This window comes from Electrophorus electricus, chromosome 1, assembly GCF_041902795.1.
Source record: "Electrophorus electricus isolate QZ-2024a chromosome 1, ASM4190279v1, whole genome shotgun sequence".
NCBI classification, from domain to species: domain Eukaryota; kingdom Metazoa; phylum Chordata; class Actinopteri; order Gymnotiformes; family Gymnotidae; genus Electrophorus; species Electrophorus electricus.
Window position 1 is genome coordinate 35,809,550 of NC_137497.1, and position 19,979 is coordinate 35,829,528.

The 19,979-nt window shown below is 45.3% G+C and overlaps 1 protein-coding gene across 2 annotated transcripts; it reads left to right on the top strand.

The window, feature by feature from the left end:
- The first annotated feature begins 117 nt into the window (after positions 1 to 117).
- On the top strand, positions 118 to 19,732 carry LOC113573854 (transmembrane protease serine 9). 2 transcript variants are annotated; one of them, XM_081717628.1, is made up of 35 exons: positions 118 to 308; positions 1,232 to 1,430; positions 1,532 to 1,662; positions 1,752 to 1,819; positions 2,098 to 2,291; positions 2,457 to 2,492; positions 2,592 to 2,820; positions 3,251 to 3,375; positions 3,531 to 3,643; positions 3,775 to 3,881; positions 3,990 to 4,126; positions 4,408 to 4,515; positions 4,992 to 5,099; positions 5,226 to 5,342; positions 6,276 to 6,474; positions 6,739 to 7,007; positions 7,362 to 7,498; positions 10,361 to 10,547; positions 10,806 to 10,933; positions 12,159 to 12,226; positions 12,515 to 12,708; positions 12,820 to 12,927; positions 13,180 to 13,402; positions 14,092 to 14,234; positions 14,352 to 14,449; positions 14,655 to 14,764; positions 15,156 to 15,289; positions 15,627 to 15,731; positions 15,828 to 15,938; positions 16,435 to 16,548; positions 16,811 to 16,930; positions 17,301 to 17,484; positions 17,760 to 18,031; positions 18,391 to 18,527; positions 18,781 to 19,732. In XM_081717628.1, exons 1-35 carry the CDS (start codon positions 246 to 248, stop codon positions 18,946 to 18,948), a joined length of 4,944 nt encoding a protein of 1,647 aa, XP_081573754.1. In that variant the 5' UTR covers positions 118 to 245; the 3' UTR covers positions 18,949 to 19,732. The 2 variants fall into 2 exon arrangements, with proteins under 2 accessions (XP_081573754.1, XP_081573757.1); XM_081717631.1 differs by having other exon boundaries at positions 13,183 to 13,402.
- Positions 19,733 to 19,979: the final 247 nt, after the last annotated feature.

Consider the following 19,979-nt stretch of genomic DNA (forward strand, 5'->3'; position numbering starts at 1 on the left):
GTTTAGCTACTGGTTTTGGCTTCAGTACCGGCTATACAAATCCATCAGATAACGGAAACAGGAGCGCACTGTGTCCCTTCCGGATAAAGTTACATTTGTTAACCGGATGCTCTTGCACGTTGGTTGTATTGCCTCACGTTGCTTGGTTAAAACCTGAGGCCGGGAAGTAAAACGCAGAGATATGACAATAGTTTTTATTATTACTCACATCTGCTAAACTAGGATTCAAGTAATGTGCCGGTGTTATGGAGACACTGGGAAACATCCAGGGAAGGGATGATGACGCGGTACCAGAGGATAGCGCAAGTGTAAGTGACTTTTTTTTGTAGTGTCACTTGTGTTACTCCTTTTTCTTTCGTTCAGATTTATTTCTCTACTCACTAAGAAAATAACTCAGGTGTGTGTTAGACCTACATTACACTTTTTCACTGTACACAAGTGGCTAGTTAATTAAAAACGTCTCTTAACACGTTCAATAAATTTCCATTGGCCAATTCATCGTCTATAAACCCTTAAAACGGACTTTATGGGCAACGCTGTGACACTGCAGTTTACATGGTAGTTTCTCATGAGAGACGATTAGCTACATGCCCTTTGTTAGCTAATCCTATTTAAGTAAAACGTATAGGATGACATCGTATGAATAATAAATGTCCACCCACATGAGTGTGAGCAGTGGATCCCACTGACGGCCTGCTTTCCTCTCGGAGATGTCCGTGCGCTCTAACTCGGTCTCTTCACACTTATGCAGTCCGCTGAAGTTAAGCCTAACCCTGCTGAGGTCTCCATCATTGTTGTCATTCCACAATCTAAACATTTTCTTTTCTAAATTAAATTTAGATTTAATTTACAGATTTACAGATCTGTGGCGTGAAAAAAAGTGAATCGGACGACGGCGAATTTTGTTAAACACAACTAATGAACTCTGATTTTTTTTTTTTAAACCGATTTTTAGAAAACACATTTTTAACTAAATTTTGTTGCTTCTTAACACAGTGGCTGCTTTTGTCCTACTACTCTGATGTACAGTAGCATCTGTAACACTTGTAACACATGTGCTGTAAATCTATTTGGAGGGCAAATTATAAAATAAACGATAATTGACTGTATTCACAGAATGAAGCGACATGTTACGGTAATTAGGCAGTTTTTTATGAAGTAATTTTTTTGTGTTCCATATTTTAAGCTTAAACAGAAAGCCTAAAAATCGCATCAATGAACGTGGTTTCAGGTGACCGAAGTGTCAGTGGAGGTGGCTACAGTGGACGCCATGCTGGATAAGATCTGTAGGAAATACAACAGACGCAGAAGAATGAAGAAACTCAAGAAGAAACTCAAACTCTGGAAGCTGCAGACTTTGGTTATCCTCAGTGCTGTGATGGTCTTTGTCGTTGTGATAATCATGTGGTCACTTCTGTGGTTTTTTACATGTACGTGTAACACACACTTTAACGTATAATTGTCGAATTTGTAATGAAAGATTTTGATTCAATTTCTAACTTGCCCTGTTTTAATGTGGGTGTTTTTATAGTTCGGAAAGAAAGCAACAGTGGAGTATACTTTGCTGGTATGTTTCGCGTAGCCAGTGTTGAGTTCATATCAGAGTACAGGTACGCAGATTCCAGTGAATTTGTATCTATGGCAAACCAAATTCAGCACGTGGTAAGTGAGTGTCTCCCCTGAATAATAAAAATACCAACATATTGTAATAGTGAATGTTAGCGTTACTCTTACCCTTATTTCCAATTAAGGTCAGTAGAGTATACAGATCGTCATCGGTTTCCAAACTCTACAAACACACTGTCATATCTGACCTCAGGTACTGTAAAAATGGCATACTTTAACGATACTGTAACACTATAAGCCAGATCTTACACAGTGTCCTGTGCTGTGCTTTTTCTTGGATACTTCCCATTGTCCGCACCATTTCATTTCCAGAACTCTGAATGAAAATAATGCATTTAACCTTTAATGAGTGATGATTAGACCTGAGAATTCATTCCCAAGAGAATTTGAGGATGTTTCAAAGCATGACTAAAGGCTTTAAAAGTGATGTTTTTGTGCGTGTGCTGTGTGCTGTCCCCCTGCTCTCATCAGTAACAATGACCAAGGTGGTGTGCTGGTGCATTTCTGGATGATCTTCGTGGTGCCGAGGCTAAAGACGCCAACGGTTTGTGAGGAGTGTGTCAGTGCTATTCTCAAAGACTCTGTGCTCACCTCTCTGAAGAATAGGTCTTCTGTAGGCTTCCTGCTGGACCTTCCTGTGGACATTGACTCCATCCTAATCAATGGTACGAAACAAGCAATATTCATCTGATGTTATTCATGTTCTTTGTGTGGAACACCCAACATGTGTTCTATGTCAGTTCTGTGGGTATTCAGTATATTTTTACCTGTTTATATGTTATATTTTGGTTTTAGAATTAGGCTTAGTTGGGTTTGCTTTTTCCCCCTAGTTGCCCTTCGCTCAGATTACACATCGACTGCAGCAGGTAAATGGCTCCAGCTGTTTTAGCATGATGGTGCATGCGTTGTGCAGTGTGTGCAGAGCGATGATCGGCCCTACGCATGAGCGTGCCTTTATCTCACAGGCTCTGAGTGCGTGGACAAGCTGTACGCCAGCCTGCTCGATGCCAAGGTCCCCCTGAACGTCTTCTCTTCGTGGGGAGGTCTGATCTGCCACATCAAGCTCACGTCCACTCCTGGCTCCATTCTCCGCCTCACTGTGAACAGCCTGGACATCGAGCCAAGCGACTGCGTGTATGACGGCCTCACTGTGTACAGTGCCCTGCTGCCCATGAGGACCAAGGTCCTGCTCAGGTAGGGAGAAGATCTTCTCCTATGGCTCATCACAATGTCACTCTTAGCAAACAAATCGAAACAATTTAAAATACACAGAAAATTTCAAAACTTTAAACAGGTACCTGTTTTTATAGTCAAGCCACACTCAGAAGAGATGATGATGAGCACTTCAGTTCAGAGGTATTCAAGCCTGAACCTCATCAAAATATCAAAATTCAGTCCTGGACGTTGTTCCCCCAAATCACACCCTTAGAGGTTGATGTACTGTAGATTTCCCAGCATCTTTTTACCTAGGAGTCAGGTGTGATGAGGAAATGGTTATCTGATTTACACCCAGGAATAAGAAAGTCCAGGAGCAGATTTGGAGTCGAGGTCTGCTTTTAATGATTCTAACTCTCAGATACATTAGAACCTGGACTGACTGATTCTGGTCTCCTTTTTGCCACAGGATGTGTGAGGCAGTCCGGGTTCCCTTCACCCTCGTCTCCACCTCCAACGTCATGCTGCTGTCCTTCAGACTCTCACAGGGCAACAAGAGCTTCCGAGGGTTCTTCCAGGCCATTTCTGAGCAGGGTGTGTGTGTGTGTGTGTGTGTGTGTGTGAAAGAGCGAGAGCGTGTGCATGCGTGTGTGCGTGTGCGCGAGAGAATGAAAGTGAGACTGTGGACTAAGGATATTGTGTATCATGATTTTGACTGTAAGATTGATCTGTTTGGACCCTTTGTGTAGAGTGTGGCAGTGTGACTAAGATGCCAGAAGGCCCTGTTGTAGCAGGAGAACTGAGAAGCCCATTTTACCCCAGTCTCTTGCCTCCTGGGTGCTCATGCACCTGGAGGTTTCAGGTACTTCACCATGTGTTTCTGTTTCTATATCTAGATGTTGTTTGTGCTAGGAAAGTGTCAGTCATGACCCATTCTAAAACTGAATCTAAGTAAATGAACTGAAGTGGGTTGATGGAATAGTGGTATTTCAGACCCCCAGTAATGCTCTTGGAGTGGCTGTGAAGTTCCAGAACTACATGCTCTCAATCAAAGACCTGACTCCATGTGAGCATGGCTGGTGGAAGGTGAACGAAGTCATGTAAGGATCTTTATGACAAGTGTGCAGTTATGAAAAATGAAGAGCAGTCCACACGCGCAGATATTTGAGAAAAGGAGTCGTCAGATGTTTTCCTTTCGTGGCCTGCAGATACTGTGGCAGCTATGTGAGCCACACAACAGTGTTCCGTGTCCCTGAGCAAAGCGTGGAGATGGTGTTTCTCTGCAGCTCCCGTAGCGCACAACAGCCCTACTTCGCCACCTACAGCAGCTTCAACATCAGCCAACGTAAGTGCAATGCTTCCCCCATGTGGAAATAGAATATATTGCAGTATGTACACCTACGTATCAAGGCCAAAACAGGATATAGCAGTATAGGGTTTTTTTTAGGATAGTTCACTTCGGTATGACAACAGGATTCATCAGCAGCTACTTTGCAGTGACAGCCAATTCTGTCTCATCAAGGACTCAACCAGGATGGCGTGCTATAGCTGGCTGACACAGCACCTCGCCTGCGCTTTTTTGCCATTTGAATGCATACAATGTTCATTTGCCCCTCGCTATTCCAGCATGTGTCGAGGGTCAGTTCCAGTGCTCCACAGGCCTGTGTGTGGAGAAAGAACGTTGCTGCGATGGCCTGGACGACTGCCAAGATGAGAGCGACGAGGTCTTCTGCTGTATGTCAGTCCCCTCCCTATCACTCAACAAACCACACTTAGTTCCAGATATCAAACAGCTATGGAGGTTAAGAGTACCTAGTAGTTTACGGGTTAATCATGGGTTAATTGGTACCTTATGGTACCTTCAGTAGCCACATGTCTCAAACTTTAGAAAGTAAGTAACAGCATTGTGACTACGGTGGCTTTTAGTGTGGTCAAATGTCACTCCTTACTTCATACTCGGTTATTCCTTATGTGTTTCACTATTAGATGGTCAGCCCATAGAAAATTAACTATCCCAAAGGGATATATCACCTGTAAGCCTGCCATCAGAGCTTTTTAGTTGGGTTTTCATATAAGGCGATCGTGTAATTTAGCCCTTTATTTTAAAAGAGCTTTAAGAATGAATTTCAGTATTAGTGAAGCATGAGTATTGTTTTTGCATCATACCACAATTAGAAAGCGTCAAACGATATAAATGCTTTAATTTCCAGCAAAACCCGTTAAAAACTGTGGAAGCGCCTCTACTCTGCACCCAGTGTACATATGCAACGGAGAGAAGGACTGTCCCAATGGCAGAGATGAGACCAACTGCACTCTAGGTACAACGCACTTGCTGTCTAACGCACACTCACACACGCATACTGTATATGGGCATCTGATACTGTTCTGGCGTGCCAGACGTCGTGCTGCACTGTTGGACTGACGGAGAGGTCGGTCTTCTTCAGAGACTAGCTGTTCGGGGATCAGATATCAGTGCAGCAGTGGGTCCTGTATCCTGAAGAGGAATGCAAAGTGTGATGGAATCCCCGACTGCCTCGACCGCAGCGACGAGAGCGACTGCGGTGAGTTCTGAACTGAACTTCAGTGGCTGGAATGAGTGATACTTAAAGCCACACTCAGCTGCCCACACTTTGCTAAAGGTTTTAGGTTTTTTTAAGATGTTGAGTAATTGCAGAATGATATGGCTGGCCCACATTTAAGGAATTGAAAATATTGAAAATAATCTGTAGTGAAATAAGTCTCCATTTTGGAAAAGTGGCCCACAGACTTAACTAATAACCCCAATCCAAATCACGGCACTCCCGGCTGCCTCGTGTTTCCATGAAGGCATTGTTACTCCTCTCCCATGCTGTAACGGCTGCCCTCCAGTGCCTGGTCCCCTCTGTGGTGATTGCTGCTCATGCAGGTGGTGATTTAGTGGGAGGTTTGATGTGAACAGGGTACGCTTTGATCACTGCTCCTGCTGTCATGCAGTGGTCTCTCTCTCTTACTCCAATGAGTCTGAATGCTTCAGGCTAACAGCTACCTGTCAGCAGCATGACTCAGGGGTTACAGTTCTCTTAGACATACACACTCTCTCTCTCTCTCTCTCTCTCTCTCTCTCCCTCTCTCTCTCCCACACACACAAACACACACACATAAGAAAAAATACAGGTCACAGTACAAATAACTAGACAGTTAATCAAGAAATTGTAAGTGATATGAAAGTAATTGGTTTAACTCTAAGGTCTATCAAAATTCTATCAACAGGAAAATGTATGTTTTAATTACATAGTAGTTAAAATAGATATTTTTTACATCAAACAACTTTGGACTCTGTAACTGAACCTTTTTCCCTCACATTGATCTGTGGGAAGCAAACTTCAAACAAAGGTTTGAAGAGTTCAGTGTTAAAGGTCTACTAAGCAGCATTTTCTGCATTTGGTCACCATAACTATTAAACCATTGCTGGATATCCCGCAGCCTAATTTGGGTTAACCTGTTTTATGTTGCAGCCTGTGGTCAGCCTACTCCTCTAAAGCGTGTGATTGACAGCATTCACCCTCAGGATCGGGTAGTGGGTGGGGTCAATGCTGTGGAGGGGGAGTGGCCATGGCAGGTCAGCCTGCACTTCTCTGGCCATCTGTACTGTGCAGCCTCTGTCATCACCAACGAGTGGCTCATCTCAGCTGCACACTGCTTCAGCAGAGAGCGGTGAGCTGATAACCAGCCCCACATTATACCTAACAGACTAACAAACACACTCAAAACATCGTTTAAACATCGTTTTATGAACTTCTCGGCAAATCCTCTGAGAAAATTCAGCATATTTCAAAAGTAGAGCAGTGAACTGTCTACAACTACACTGGGTATTACATATATATTGGGCATGCATGAATATCTATGCTGCGCTTAACCAAAGAGAAGAATACCAGTTCATCCAAATCTACCTGACTTTTCACCTTTTGTCCTTACCAGACTCTCAGACCCTCGCCAATGGACTGCTTACCTGGGCATGCTGACTCAGGGCAGTGCCAAGCACGTGGCCGATATTCGCCGCATTGTTGTGCACGAGTACTACAACGCTCGCACCTTTGACTACGACGTGGCCCTGCTGCAGCTCAAGAAGGCGTGGCCCAGTGGCCTCACCTCCTACATCCAGCCTGTGTGTCTGCCTTCCCCCTCACAGGCGCTCACCACCAACCACCGCTGCTGGGTGACTGGCTGGGGCTATCGCTCGGAGCAGGGTGAGAGAGACAGAGCTCCTATACACATGGCAGCGGGACTCACACCTGCTCTGCCGCCCATCTTGAGGGACTTTACGGAAAACCCCGCAATGGCAAAAGTTGATCTTACTCTCCATGTGGTTGTAAAGTTCTTGCTCAGTGAGGGTTTTCTTTATAACCAGAGATTTACAGCATTGTTGGCTTCCTTGTGATGGTAAGGAGAGGTGATATAGCCAATTTGCAGTGTGCCTCTCTCTAGCCTGAAATCCCAAAAAGTGTCTAGATAATGTTGTCAGACCCAGGACGAGGACTCTCTCGCTTTCTCTCTCTCTCTCTCTCTCTCTCTCTCTCTCTCTCTCTCTCTCGCTCTCTCAGATAAGGTACTTCCCACAGTGCTGCAGAAGGCTGAGGTGAGCGTCCTGAGCCAGAGCGAGTGTAAGAGGGCATATGACCCTGTGTCACCCCGCATGCTGTGTGCAGGAGTGCCCACTGGAGAGCAGGATGCATGCCGGGTGAGTGTGCACAGGACATGATCCATAGATCAGACCCACAGGGTGTCTGTTCTAAAGCGCAGCGCTGCAGTTGTTTTCAGTAGTTTGATTTGATCTGTTACCCTTTTGCTCCAGGGGGACTCTGGTGGTCCTCTGTCATGTCGTGTGTCAGAAGGTGGGCGCTGGTTTCTCACGGGCATCGTCAGCTGGGGTTCAGGCTGTGGCAGACCAAATTTCCCCGGGGTTTACACAAGGGTGGCCAAGTTCATCTACTGGATTAACAGCCACATTCATGACTGAAGATCTGTTATTTGTTCATTGGGGAAATTCATACAAAAAGGATAAGGACGAGAATAAAATAAATGTCAGAAAAGGGTTCCAGATTTGAAAGAAAGTTTTTCATTTACACTCACCGTATCTGAATTTTCTCAAACTGTATAAAGCTCAACGTAATTTTTCAGCCAGAACTCAAAGGTTAGGCGAGAGCTTCACTTTCAGTATAGAATACATTCAGTATAAAGCAAGTTCTTTTACAAGTAGTTGGCATAAATACCTTATTCAATGGGAATCCAAAAACTTTGATCAGAGGAGGTGCTTCTGTTCATTTTTTGTTTTGTTTTTATTGTATCAGCGATTAATGTAATGCAGTCAAGAGCTGACTGCCAAAAGGGGCTCATGGAGAGACATGGCCAAAACATCGGCTCACCTGTGTCTTGGCGACCTCATGCAGTCAATCAACATCGGGTCTGAATCCTGAAAATCAGAACTTTTGTCCAGTACACTCGGTGTACAAGCTTTAGCTCAATGAGGTTGTGCACAGGCGTATGAAGTGTGAATACATGATAAAATCATATCCCATGTCTCTTCTTTAAAGCTTAACTGGAGCTCGTTCTCCTGTTTTTCTCTAATATACGACGAGGATAAAAAGGAGGGGGGGGACATTAGTCAATACCGTGTGGATAATGTAGCCGTTGCACTGTCTACCTCTAGAGTTTGGTTAAGTATGCTTTGTAAAGTAGGTGAGAGAAATTACACTACAGATGTATTTATGATCAAGCTTTGAATCCACACAAATGACGTTGTCCCTGTAACAACACACAGCCAAGCAAATCAGTTCTTTTATAGTGAACCCTATTCATCAGCAGACCTCAGCGTAACAGTGGCTATTGTTTTCAGAGCAGATTGGTATGTCGTGTGTGATCCAAGGATCTGTAATCTCAGTTACATGAAATACCTTCTGTATTTCACATATTGATTATGTTTTTAACTTTGGTGTTACAGTGTCCTTTGAACAGTGGCATTTTCATCACTCCCTTCTTGCGTGGTGCTGCTTTTCGCATGATTATGCCACTAATAATAAAGGGTGCACATCTGAGCCACAAAAAAGTGCCTGTTCTGTTGTCTGTTATCTGTTTTGTTATTTTTGATCATGTCCATTTTTGTTTATGTTAAAGTAGATCAAACAACAGTCCTTTCTGGATTATGGGTCCTGTGGTTGCGCACGTAGCCGTCAACCTGCCACTTGTTGGTGCTTACTGTAGGCCTATATTAAATTAATCTGTAAAATATTTAGTTTAATAGATAAATATCCCAATAAACCTAAAGTGTCCTATTGATAATGAAACAGCATTAAAGAGCACTACCCCCTCACCCTTTGGCCCAGCCCTTTGTCCTGGCCGAACGCACCACTGATTTGTAACAGGATACATCTGTGGAAACAAAGGGGTTGATATTAAATTCACACTGCTGCTTATTTAAGAATTATATTAGCTATGTAGTTATGTTACATCTCATTAAACAGTGATTGGTTCTTTTCTCCTATTAACTTAATGATGTAGCACTTGGTACATGGGCATGAAGCCATCTATTGTTAGTACCCAACGTACGCACACCAGAGAAGTTTGCCCACAATTTCTGTCGCACGGATGGTTGTGTGGATTGTACCTGTTCATAGTGGTCCCTTTGTGTCGCATTGCATGATGGGTCTCGTGCAGCACCTGCTCACGGACGGACACGGGGAGTGAACGCTCGCAGCGCTAGAGCCGCTCAGGTCGGGTTTCTCTCGGTATCAAAGCGGAGATCGGGCAACTTTTTGGAGTAATTGTTCTGTATTTGTACATCGGATCCACGCAAATCAGGCCATGAGGACTTTCCCTAAAAACAGAAGTTGCGAAGTTTACAGTATATCTGGCTTAGCACACTGGACACCTGTAGGTTTACCTGCACAGGTAAGATTCTCCTAGGTACTGCACTCAAAGGTTAGCAACTCTGGTGTATGATCAAAAGTGCATGAAAACGTTTGAGAGTGTTTAAACAGTCCCAATCTGATTCAGCATGCAACATAGTATATAGTGTCCAGATTGTTTCTAATTTCCATTAAGCTATATTTTAAACACTAACTTGGAAAATGATTGCATGTATCTAATGTACAGTCTGTGTTCCCCCTCATTTGGGAGCAGCAGTGAGTTTGACTCTCAATGAGCAGATGGCTTGTTTATGATTAGCTGTCAGTCTTGCTAGATGGGTTGGCATTTATGAACGGCACTGTCAGAGTGCAGAGTGACGGAGTGCTGACATCGCTGAGAGGAGCCGTGGGAAAGCAGACCCACCGGTTACCCTTTGCAGAGCTCCACAGGGAAATCCTGCCTTTTCCCCTTGCTCACAATTAAAAAGTTATGAAATAATGGAGGTAACCAGAGAAATCACTGCCAAATTATACTGACCAAAGACGGTACTAATCGGTAAATGCAGGACTGTAGATTCTGAGGGTTACTTCTGTTAACATACTTTCTACTGTATGACCTACAGCTTATATTTCTGTGGAACAATATAGATCATGGCTGAGGATGATAACTGATGCAGGATTTCTGACGTGTGTGGTAGGACGTTGTAAAAGATCCCTTCCAGTTGCCAAGCCCCCCTAACACCGAGACTTGTGCTGGATCTGATGTCAAGCAGCTGAGGGAAAAGAGCGCCACCTTCAGGACATGGAGGAGGTGGGCGCTGGGTGCCGCCCCCTTTATTCCTCTCTCTGCTGCAGTCGCTGCACTGGCTCTTCATTTCTTTGCATGTAAGTGAATCCGTTTCTGTTGTGGAGGAATGTGGAGATTGTGATCAGGTATGGTCCTCTACAAGCTTTCCAAGGAGGCTACAACCAGTGTGCTTCTCTTATAGTGAGAGACTAGTTGGGTGCACTGCTGATAATGTGGGTTTCCTGGCAGGTTAATGCATTGTTAAAGCAACCTATGTGAATAGCCACAAGCTGATCAGTCATGCTAGCGCAGGGGACCGTGTGAGGCTCTAACGCCCAACTGCCCTGTTTCCACAGCCCCTCCGGCCCACTCCGTGTTCTTTCTGGGAGGAAGTGTGGAGCTCTTCAATCTCAGCTTCTCACCGGAGTTAGCCGACTCTTCCTCCTCACAGTTCCGCCTCCAGTCCCAGGCGCTGAGACACTACGTAAGCACACACACATGCATAAGACCTCGCCCCCTACCCTCCCATCCTACAACAGCCCTGGGCCTATGCGTCACCCTGGCAACGTGGTGGGGAATAAGCAAGCCCTCTTTGGAACGCAGGCGGGCCCTCCAGAGAGCACTCCAGGACGCTGCTCGGCCTTGGCACCTACAAAGGCCAAGCGGGCCAGAGCTGGCAGATCCCGCGGTGTGCCGGGCCATTTGCCGTCGCCTTTTTAAGATGTAAAACAGGCTTTAGCAGGTGGGGGGAGGGAGTGGGTGGGGGGGAGGGGGTGCAGCACCTTCGGCCACATCGAGGCCCTCTTGAATGTAAAGCCGGCTGTAACCGGAGCCCAGCCCCACTGCAAGGCAGCACGGTGAGAGTAATGTCCCGGAGGAGTGCAGCCTTTCAGGGCCGAAGACAAGAACGGCGTTTGTGAGAGCCACAGCTCCCGGGCAGGCCTAGCGAGAGGAAGAGCAGATACTCAATAAAAACATTGTCCGTGCACCTCCTCACACAATCAGATGCTCTGTGCCTGAACGCTGAGAGGGATGCAGCCTGAGGAGAGGGAGAAGGCCAGGGAGAGTGTGAGAGAGTGAGGGAGGCAGCAGAAGCAGAAAGCAGAGGGAGAGAGCGATCGGGGAGTATATGTTAACAAAAAGAGAAGTGCACTGCAGTTTATCACAGGTAAGTGGTCGAGAAAATACCTTGTACCAGGTCTAAATGTGATTCATGATGTGGTTCACGTAATCCTGTTTAATATGAGAGAACGGGCAGGTGTGGCGGAGTTGTGCGAGAGTGTGCCCCTGCTTCTTAAAGGCGGCCTGAACCCAGTGCGCACCCCTGCCACCCTGCGCTTCAGAGTGAGATTGAGCCCAACACAATGGTGCTCTTGTTGCTCAAAGCCCAATCATGCAGAAACAGGGTCTTTTGTCCCAAGGCTGCACGTCTTGCCTGGACTACTGATGTCACACCTTGTCCAGTGATGTCATTTCTTCCGTAGCTGTGAGGTCTATGTGATGCCATACACCAACATTTAAGTGTCATATGAATGTGAGACTGAATGATGGGAGAGAGAGTGCAGATTTTGTTATAATGTTGTACTTCTGAAGAGTTGTTGTTGTTTATCTGATTTGTTTATTTCATAGTTTGCCTGTTGTCACTGTTCTTTTTCATCATATGGATGGCATCTCATGCCGGAACGATTCCTTGTTTGGGTGGTTCAAAGTTTTCAGAGCTGTATGAGTCTACACCATGGAAGTCATATTACCGGCGGACAGAGGTTGTTGCCTTTAGGTGAGAATTCTGTACAAGAGAAAAGAGCAGCGGCACCCAGCTCTGGTTCCAGAGGGCCAGAGTTCAGCACAGGTGATTTTCCCAATCTCATCAGTTAATTACCAGATTTAGTGGGTGCTTTAGAGGAGGGAAATCACCAAGCTGTGCTGGGCTCCTGCACTCCAGGACCAGCGTTGGACACCCTGGCATACAGTTGAAAGTATGTGTCCAGTAGAGCAGGGTACCTGGGATCAGTAGATTTTAATGACACAGACAGCCTGTATGAACGTTGTGTCTCCCTGTTGACAGTGAAGGAGTGAATGGACTCACTGCGTTCTTCTGGACCAAGTTCTCCACCCCATCTGTTGCCGTTGCAGAGGAACTGCAGCGAGCAAACCCTGCCGTATCACACCGTCGCCTTCCTGGCACCAACAAGGTCCTCCACAGCAGACTGGAAGAGCAATATTACCTAGAGAAAGACGAAGACACACTGAGGCTGCTGGGTAAACAGCGCCGTGAAGTTCAGGGACCAGAATTCTCTCTCTGGTGCCGTGTTTGCTGTGGAGTTGTGTGTAGAATGGACCAGTGGTAGAATTGTGTCTCCTTACCTACAGGCTTGAACTTAGATGACAGCGATGATGAAGATTCTGATGACAAAGCGGAAAAGATAAAAAATCCATACTCTCCGCAGAGTGGCAAGTGGCAGCTTCAGGGTCTTCAGGGTAAAACCATCTGGTGATCCCTACTCTAGATTTTTTCCGCTTTTAATCTAATGATGTAAAAAAAAAAGTTTTTTTAATTCATGTTGTAATAATATAGTAATTAGAACAATCATAATGACTAAATATAAAGAGAACTATATATTAATTACATTAAAAAATAATTATTATGGTACCTAGAGGGTTTCTAATTTTATTATTTTGATCATGCTGTTAATGTCTTCTTCTTTGGCCCAACGTTCCTTATCTGGACAGCAGCCATGTCATTTGACCTCTATGCCAAGTATGGAAACAATCGCACCCTGAGTTTGGTAAGTCCTAAGAAGCCATATTACCAGTGGAGGCTGAGAGTGCCATCTGGGCACCTCGTCCGGCTGGACATCGTCACATTGCAGGGAGCTACGCCAGGTAGCTGTTCAGCCAACAAACTCTCTGCTTATGACTTCCTGCTGCCTCTCCAGAACAAAATCATTGCCAGGTGTGTGACTGAATCTAGTAATTAGGTAAGAAATAAGTGGATTGTAATATATTTGAATGCATTATTGTTAATGTTTGCATATTTAAATGAAGAGTAATTATGCGTTCTTGGATTTGGTCTTAAAGTGGTTAGACATTCAAAATCTCAATCAAAGATCAAAGCAGTTATTAAAAGTAGTAGCTACAGTAAATAGTTTATCACACACTCAATGAAGAGAAATGTGAATGCTGCCCATTGAGAACCTACATGATACTTGAAAAGGTTGTCACAATTTACCCTGGGTTAATGATAAGGTGTGATAATTGTCCTGACCAAAAAAAAAACCTGGTGTTTAAAAAAAATATATTTTAGTTTATCTGCTAAAATTCAACATATAGAGCTAAACGTATAAGCAGGATATTCCATTACACATTGATGCAATATAAAGTATTACTTAACAGGCTCACAGTCATCTGGGAAAAAGTCTTTCTTATCCACAGCTACCAGACCGGCACTGAATACTACTTCTTATTCCTGTTCAGTGACAAAAGACCGGGCAACCATTTTAACAGTAGAATCCTTGCAATATTTGCAATAGATGCAATAATTTAGCATTTCTTCCCCTTTTTATACTTTATAGTTATCAAGTCTTACAATGTATGCGTTTCAATGCGACCCAACGCAAAGTGAAAGTATGTGCCCTTTGGCAGGTGGTGTGGCCTACCGGTGGCTGGGTCATCTCCAGTCATGAAGCTAACGTCATCGGGAAATGTCATGCTCATTACCTTTTCCTTCAGTCGACAGAGGCATGGAGCCATCTTTAAGGCCTACTTCCAGGCGATACCAAAGGCTGGTGCGCACCAAACGCAGCATCCTGGAAACAAATTATATGAATGTTTTTGTTTTTCCTGCCATTGCATTCTTCAGGTTTATGCATCCTGACCATGCGCTAATGATCTTGTCTTTCCAGAATGTGGAGGCTTCCTGTCTGCTTGGAATGGTTCGGTGGTGTCCCCTTACTACCCTGCTTACTACCCCCCAAACATGGACTGCAACTGGAAAATCAGGGTGAGCCGAGGCCAGGAGCTTCTCCCCTGTCCTGACTGCGTTCCTCAGCGCGCATGACCTGTGAACCAGATTCATGGGGGGTAGAGGGTGGAATGGGGGTGAGGGTGTTGATACTCCTGCTTTGAGGCAAGTAGCCACGGGGCAGGCCACCCTTTGTGTCGGAGTGCATCCTTTGAAGCAGGTTGAGTCAGGTTTCTCTTTTCAGGCTCCGTTGCCCAGCTACCTGCTCTCCATAACCATTGTAATGCTGGACATTCAGGATTCGCCCACCTCAGGCACCTGCGAGAAAGACTGGCTGGAAATCGGTGGTGTCAGGTGAGTGTCCTCTCTTGCACTGGCTGGCAAATGTGGTCTAGCTACATGGTCACTGCTTCGATGGCCAACACTCTAAGCCAGAAAGTGTCCTGCTGTTGTATTAGTACGTTACACAAAGATCACACTGAACACTCTCTCATTTAAGATGTTAAGAGGTTTACACTATAGTGTATTTTGGGAAATGGGACCCAGTGCAATTTTGATGCTCCTGTGACTGTGTGTGTCCACATCAAAAATTCCCAGTATTAAATTAACACCTGCAAATTCCATATAATTTGAGCTGGATTGCAAAATGTAGTACATACTGGAAGTTTATTCACTGCATTCTGCCTGTCCCTATACCTGTGTGTGTCTGTTCTTGCTTGCCTGCCTATTTTCCTCCAATGCTTAGGCTGTGCAATCCAGTTGGGGACAGAAGCAGGAAAAGGATCTACTCCTCCCCTGTGTTGCTGCATTTTCACTCAGACGAGTCCTTGACCCACAAGGGCTTTTACCTCGTCTACAGAGCCTTCTCTCCGGAGAGCAGTGAGCACACTGTCCTTTTGTGTTCTCCCAGTGTCTACTGAAAGTATGACATCGTCTGGGCTTTATTCAGCCAAGTGGCTTGCCCGCATTTTGCTTTGTGAGGCAACTGGGCCTGCCGTTTGTTCAGAGAAACGGCTTTTGTGCTCGGCCCTTTTGTGTGCCGCGTCTTGGATGCCGTTTGTCGTTCGTCTCGGGGTGGACACTTTGTAGCGTTTCTGGACCGGTAAAGGTCAAGTGTCCAGTTACAATCTTTTAGCTGTCTACCAGAGCATATAATTTAGTGTCTTCCTTGTGAGTTAGCCAGTAAATGTGTGTGAGTGCCTGCGTTTCACCCCAGCGTGTCCGAGGCAGTTCCGCTGCGGAGACGGACGTTGCATCCCCCTGAGGAAAGTGTGTGATGGAGAGAAGGACTGTGCAGACGGACGTGACGAGGCAAAATGCTGTAAGTGTGTGGCGTGCTAACCTCTCCTGACCCAACTCCCGGTCTCGCCGCAGCAGGGAGATCTCACTCAGCCCTCTGCTCTCTCTTCCTCGCTAGCCATGTGCAAACCAGGAGAGGTGTACTGCGGGAGCGGCCAGTGCAGACCACACGGGAGCCGATGCAACCTGCAGACTGCGTGTGGAGACAGCAGTGAAGAAGAGAACTGTGGTAAGTGCAGAGCCTAGAAAATCCAGCGATGTGTTGTGCACTGGGGCTGGACGATGATTTTCTCATGACAGTTATCATAATACTGGAATTGTCACGGATATCATCGGTACTTCCAGGAACCTGGCCAGCTGACTATAATTCATAAATAAGATTTAAAAGATTTAGATGTGCCTGTAAACAACAACCAGAGGTTGCATTCTGCACAATCACAAGAAGCTTCACTTTTTCGAGAGATTGTGTTTAAATAAGGAAGAAAAAAAGTTAGTTGCAGCCTAAAAGCACACTACTGTTTTCCTGGTGTTTTGCATTGTCCTTTTTTACAAAACTAAAAATCATGATATGTATTTTTTTATCATGAAAATGTATTCAAGTATCATGATGTTATATTTTGCCATATGGCCCAACCCTACTGTGATCCGACCTTTCTTCTCATACCCACTCTTGTATGCCCCTGCATCATGCCTGTATGATGCTCACGTGTCTGTTCACTTCTCAGCCAGTAAATGCCACCACACCTGTCCGAATAAAATATGTCTGCACAAGTCTTCGGTGTGTGATGGAATCATGGACTGCAAGGACCGCAGTGATGAGCTCAACTGCACAAGGACATGTGAGTGGAGCTCAGTCCAAGATTTTAATGAAAATTTGATTTCAATAATTAAACCAACTCATTGAAGAGATTGTAATCTATGATCAGGGGTGTGTGTAACTTTTTCGGTGGTTTTTTTTTCACATTTATTTTGCATGAATCCCTACTATTTCCACTTTTTATATTTCTTGATTATTTTGATTCTTCAAGCTTTGCCACTAATTAATCCATGCTTAGTAATTCTGCATTTCTTTTACATCTTGGACTGGTTCCGTGTGTGCAGTTGGTAAAGGCTGCTCCCCCACGTCCTATAAATGTGCCAACGGCAAGTGTGTTAACAAGGTAAACCCAGAATGCGACGGCATCAAAGACTGCAAGGACGGCTCAGACGAGCTGCACTGCGGTGAGCACCCTGCTTCTCCTGGTCCCCACTGATCCCAGGCCTGCAGCTGGTGATGTGCTTGAGCTGTTGATTCAAAAGGCAGTGTTTTAACAGGCAGGCTTTTTATTAAAAAAACGTTATTTCCTCTGCAGTGGGACTTTGCTTTCCATCTGTATCACTGTTCAACTTTCTTTTTACAGTATTTGTTTCATGTTTTTGTTTGTTTTGATACATATATCACACATATATATATATATATATACATACATATATATGCATATATGTACTTTGGGTGATTTTCAAGTTTAGGTAAAATAGTTTAATATGAAACTGCCTTGCCATGCCCTAACATGTGCTGAGTCTGCGCTGTCTATTCTCCTGATGGGCACAGGCTGCGGCACACGCCCCAGGAGGAGGGCAAAGATTGTGGGGGGAGCAGACGCCCAGACTGGCTCCTGGCCCTGGCAGGTTAGCCTGCAGATGGAGCGCTATGGCCACGTGTGTGGTGCCTCGCTGGTGGCCAGCCGCTGGCTCCTCTCTGCTGCCCACTGCTTCCAGGATTCTGACGCCATCAAGTGAGCGCCCTTGATTACAATTCCTGCGGTCGGTTTGAGGGCTGGTTGACCCAAGCCCTGCGATGCTCTTTGGTAGCACAAACTGCTGTTGGCTCTGTGAGCCTTGACAGTGACTGCTAACAGCTGCAGTGTATCTAGTATTTTAATTATGCTTCGAGTATTTTAATCACATAGCAATGAATGCACTGATGTAGAAATGGCAACTTTGTATTCTTCATATGTCTAATGAACGTGTTGAAAAGTGCACGCGTGTGTGTATTCCTTCACGTTTGCAGGTATTCGGATGCTCGTGCCTGGAGGGCCTACATGGGAATGCGTGTCATGAACACGGCCAGCAATGCCGCTGCCACACGGCAGATCCGCCGCATCGTCCAGCATGCCCAGTACGATCAGTTCACCTCTGATTACGACATCGCCCTGCTGGAGCTCAGCGCCCCCGTCTTCTTCAACGACTTGGTACAGCCTGTCTGCGTTCCTGCCCCCTCTCACGCCTTCACTTCTGGCACCAGCTGTTTCGTCACCGGCTGGGGGGTTCTCACGGAGGAAGGTATAGCGCCCCTCTGTGTCATTCACATGCTATGGCAAGATTTCTGGACACCTACAAAAACACTCCTTGTATGACTCAGGGGGCATGAACGCTCAGATGATCAGCAAACAGAATGGCATAAGGGACGAGGCTAAAAATAGGAGATGGGATTAAGATGGATGAGACATGAGGCTAAAAAATATTAAAGAATCCCCCATGCCCAAAGCCCTTTGAATTAAAACATTTGTTGTCCCATGATGCATGAATTTCCAGGACTGTGGATGTCACACCACCAAAGTCTCTGCTCTGCCGTCTTTTTGTCAAAAAGCACGAGCTCATGTTCAATGTCATCTCACAGTATGATTTCTGTCTGCTTGAAGGGGAGCTGGCCAGCCTGCTGCAGGAGGCCACAGTAAGCATCATCAACCACAAAACCTGCAACAAGATGTACGACGACGCCGTCACTCCCAGAATGATATGCGCGGGGAATATACAAGGAGGAGTCGATGCCTGTCAGGTGACTCCCTGTATACGTGTGTCCTTGAGTATCTGTGTGTGTGTCCTTTACTCTGCTGTTGTTTGTGTTGACATGTGGTTCATTTTTGGATGGTATGTGTAGGCTTATGGTTCATATTGTGTTTGGTTCTGAGTTGAAACTTTTGACTTACATGTGATGTCCATTGTGTGTGTGTGTCTGTGTGTCTGTGTGCGTGTGTGTGTGTGTGTGTATGTGTGTGTGTGTGTGTGTGTGTGTGTGTGTGTGTGCGCAGGGAGACTCGGGTGGCCCTCTGGTGTGTCTAGAACGGGGCCGCAGGTGGTTTCTGGCTGGCGTTGTCAGCTGGGGGGAGGGCTGTGCTCGGCAGAACCGCCCCGGCGTTTACACGCAAGTCATCAAGTTCACGGACTGGATCCATCAGCAGACTAAAGGCCAGGTGTGACACACCTGCGTGCTTGTGCACAGCTTGGTTGACATCGTGATTTGCACATGCTCCGTTGTTCATCACAGGGCATCTACCCAGTCCCCATGGTGCATAGTGATACAGCGAGCTTCATCGCATTTCTACAACGGAATCTGCTCCGATCACCAGACCGTGGCTATCACTGCTGCCCACACGTCTGCTACATATGTTTCATTCCATATGGCTTCTTATGGTCCTGGACACCCCACAGAGCACAATGTGCACATTTCAAGCCTTAAATGATGAACTGTTAGTTAGAAGGTTGTCACACATTTTAAAGATGTTATCCTTCATTATATGCAGTGGAATTAATTCTCTTGGTGGTATTGTTTGTATAATTTGCATACAATGAATCTATAGTAGCATGCATTCCTTTTAATGGCTTGAATGATATTTCAAGAATGATTGAGACCATCCCCCACTTGTACATCACTGAATCTCGTGCAGTTTTATTAATGCCATATTGAGACGCTGTGAAACTGATTGCGTGTCAAGCAATCATGATCATGTTTAAGATGCCTTTTCGTTTCTCTTCCTGATACTTGTTCCAACAGCGCACCCTCTCGATAAAAAAACAGACTGCAGCGGTATTCGCTCACGCAGCGCCTCACGCTACTGGTGCGACCCTCATTGGCCTTAGTTAGGCACGCATTTTTTCTGTGTCTTTCACAACCTGGTGTCGATATCAAAGCTGACTAAATAATGACGTTTTATATTAGACATCTGAAATGCTAGAAATATATTAAACAGAGGTGCTATATTACTTTGACTCTGATTTGTGATTGTGTGAGTCGTATGGGCCTATGTATATTTTATTATAGCTTAGGCCAATTTGATAACAGAAATGGCAAGAGCACATCTCTTGAGTGTCCGTACTTAATAGCCACAGCCTGTAGAAATTAGATATGTAACTGCATTACTTTGATTGTGAAACTTGTTTTCTTCAGTCTTTTTATTTTTCTCTTCTTTGTGACTGTCATTTATGAGTTCCCTTGCACGATTTTTTTAAC

Coding starts and splice junctions, on each gene's coding strand:
- LOC113573854 (XM_081717628.1), top strand. CDS start 246: ATGGAGACACTGGGAAACATCCAGGGAAGGGATGATGACGCGGTACCA. Junction 2,821..3,250: donor AGGACCAAGGTCCTGCTCAG/GTAGGGAGAAGA, acceptor TTTTTGCCACAG/GATGTGTGAGGCAGTCCGGG. Junction 12,928..13,179: donor GCAGCTTCAGGGTCTTCAGG/GTAAAACCATCT, acceptor TTATCTGGACAG/CAGCCATGTCATTTGACCTC.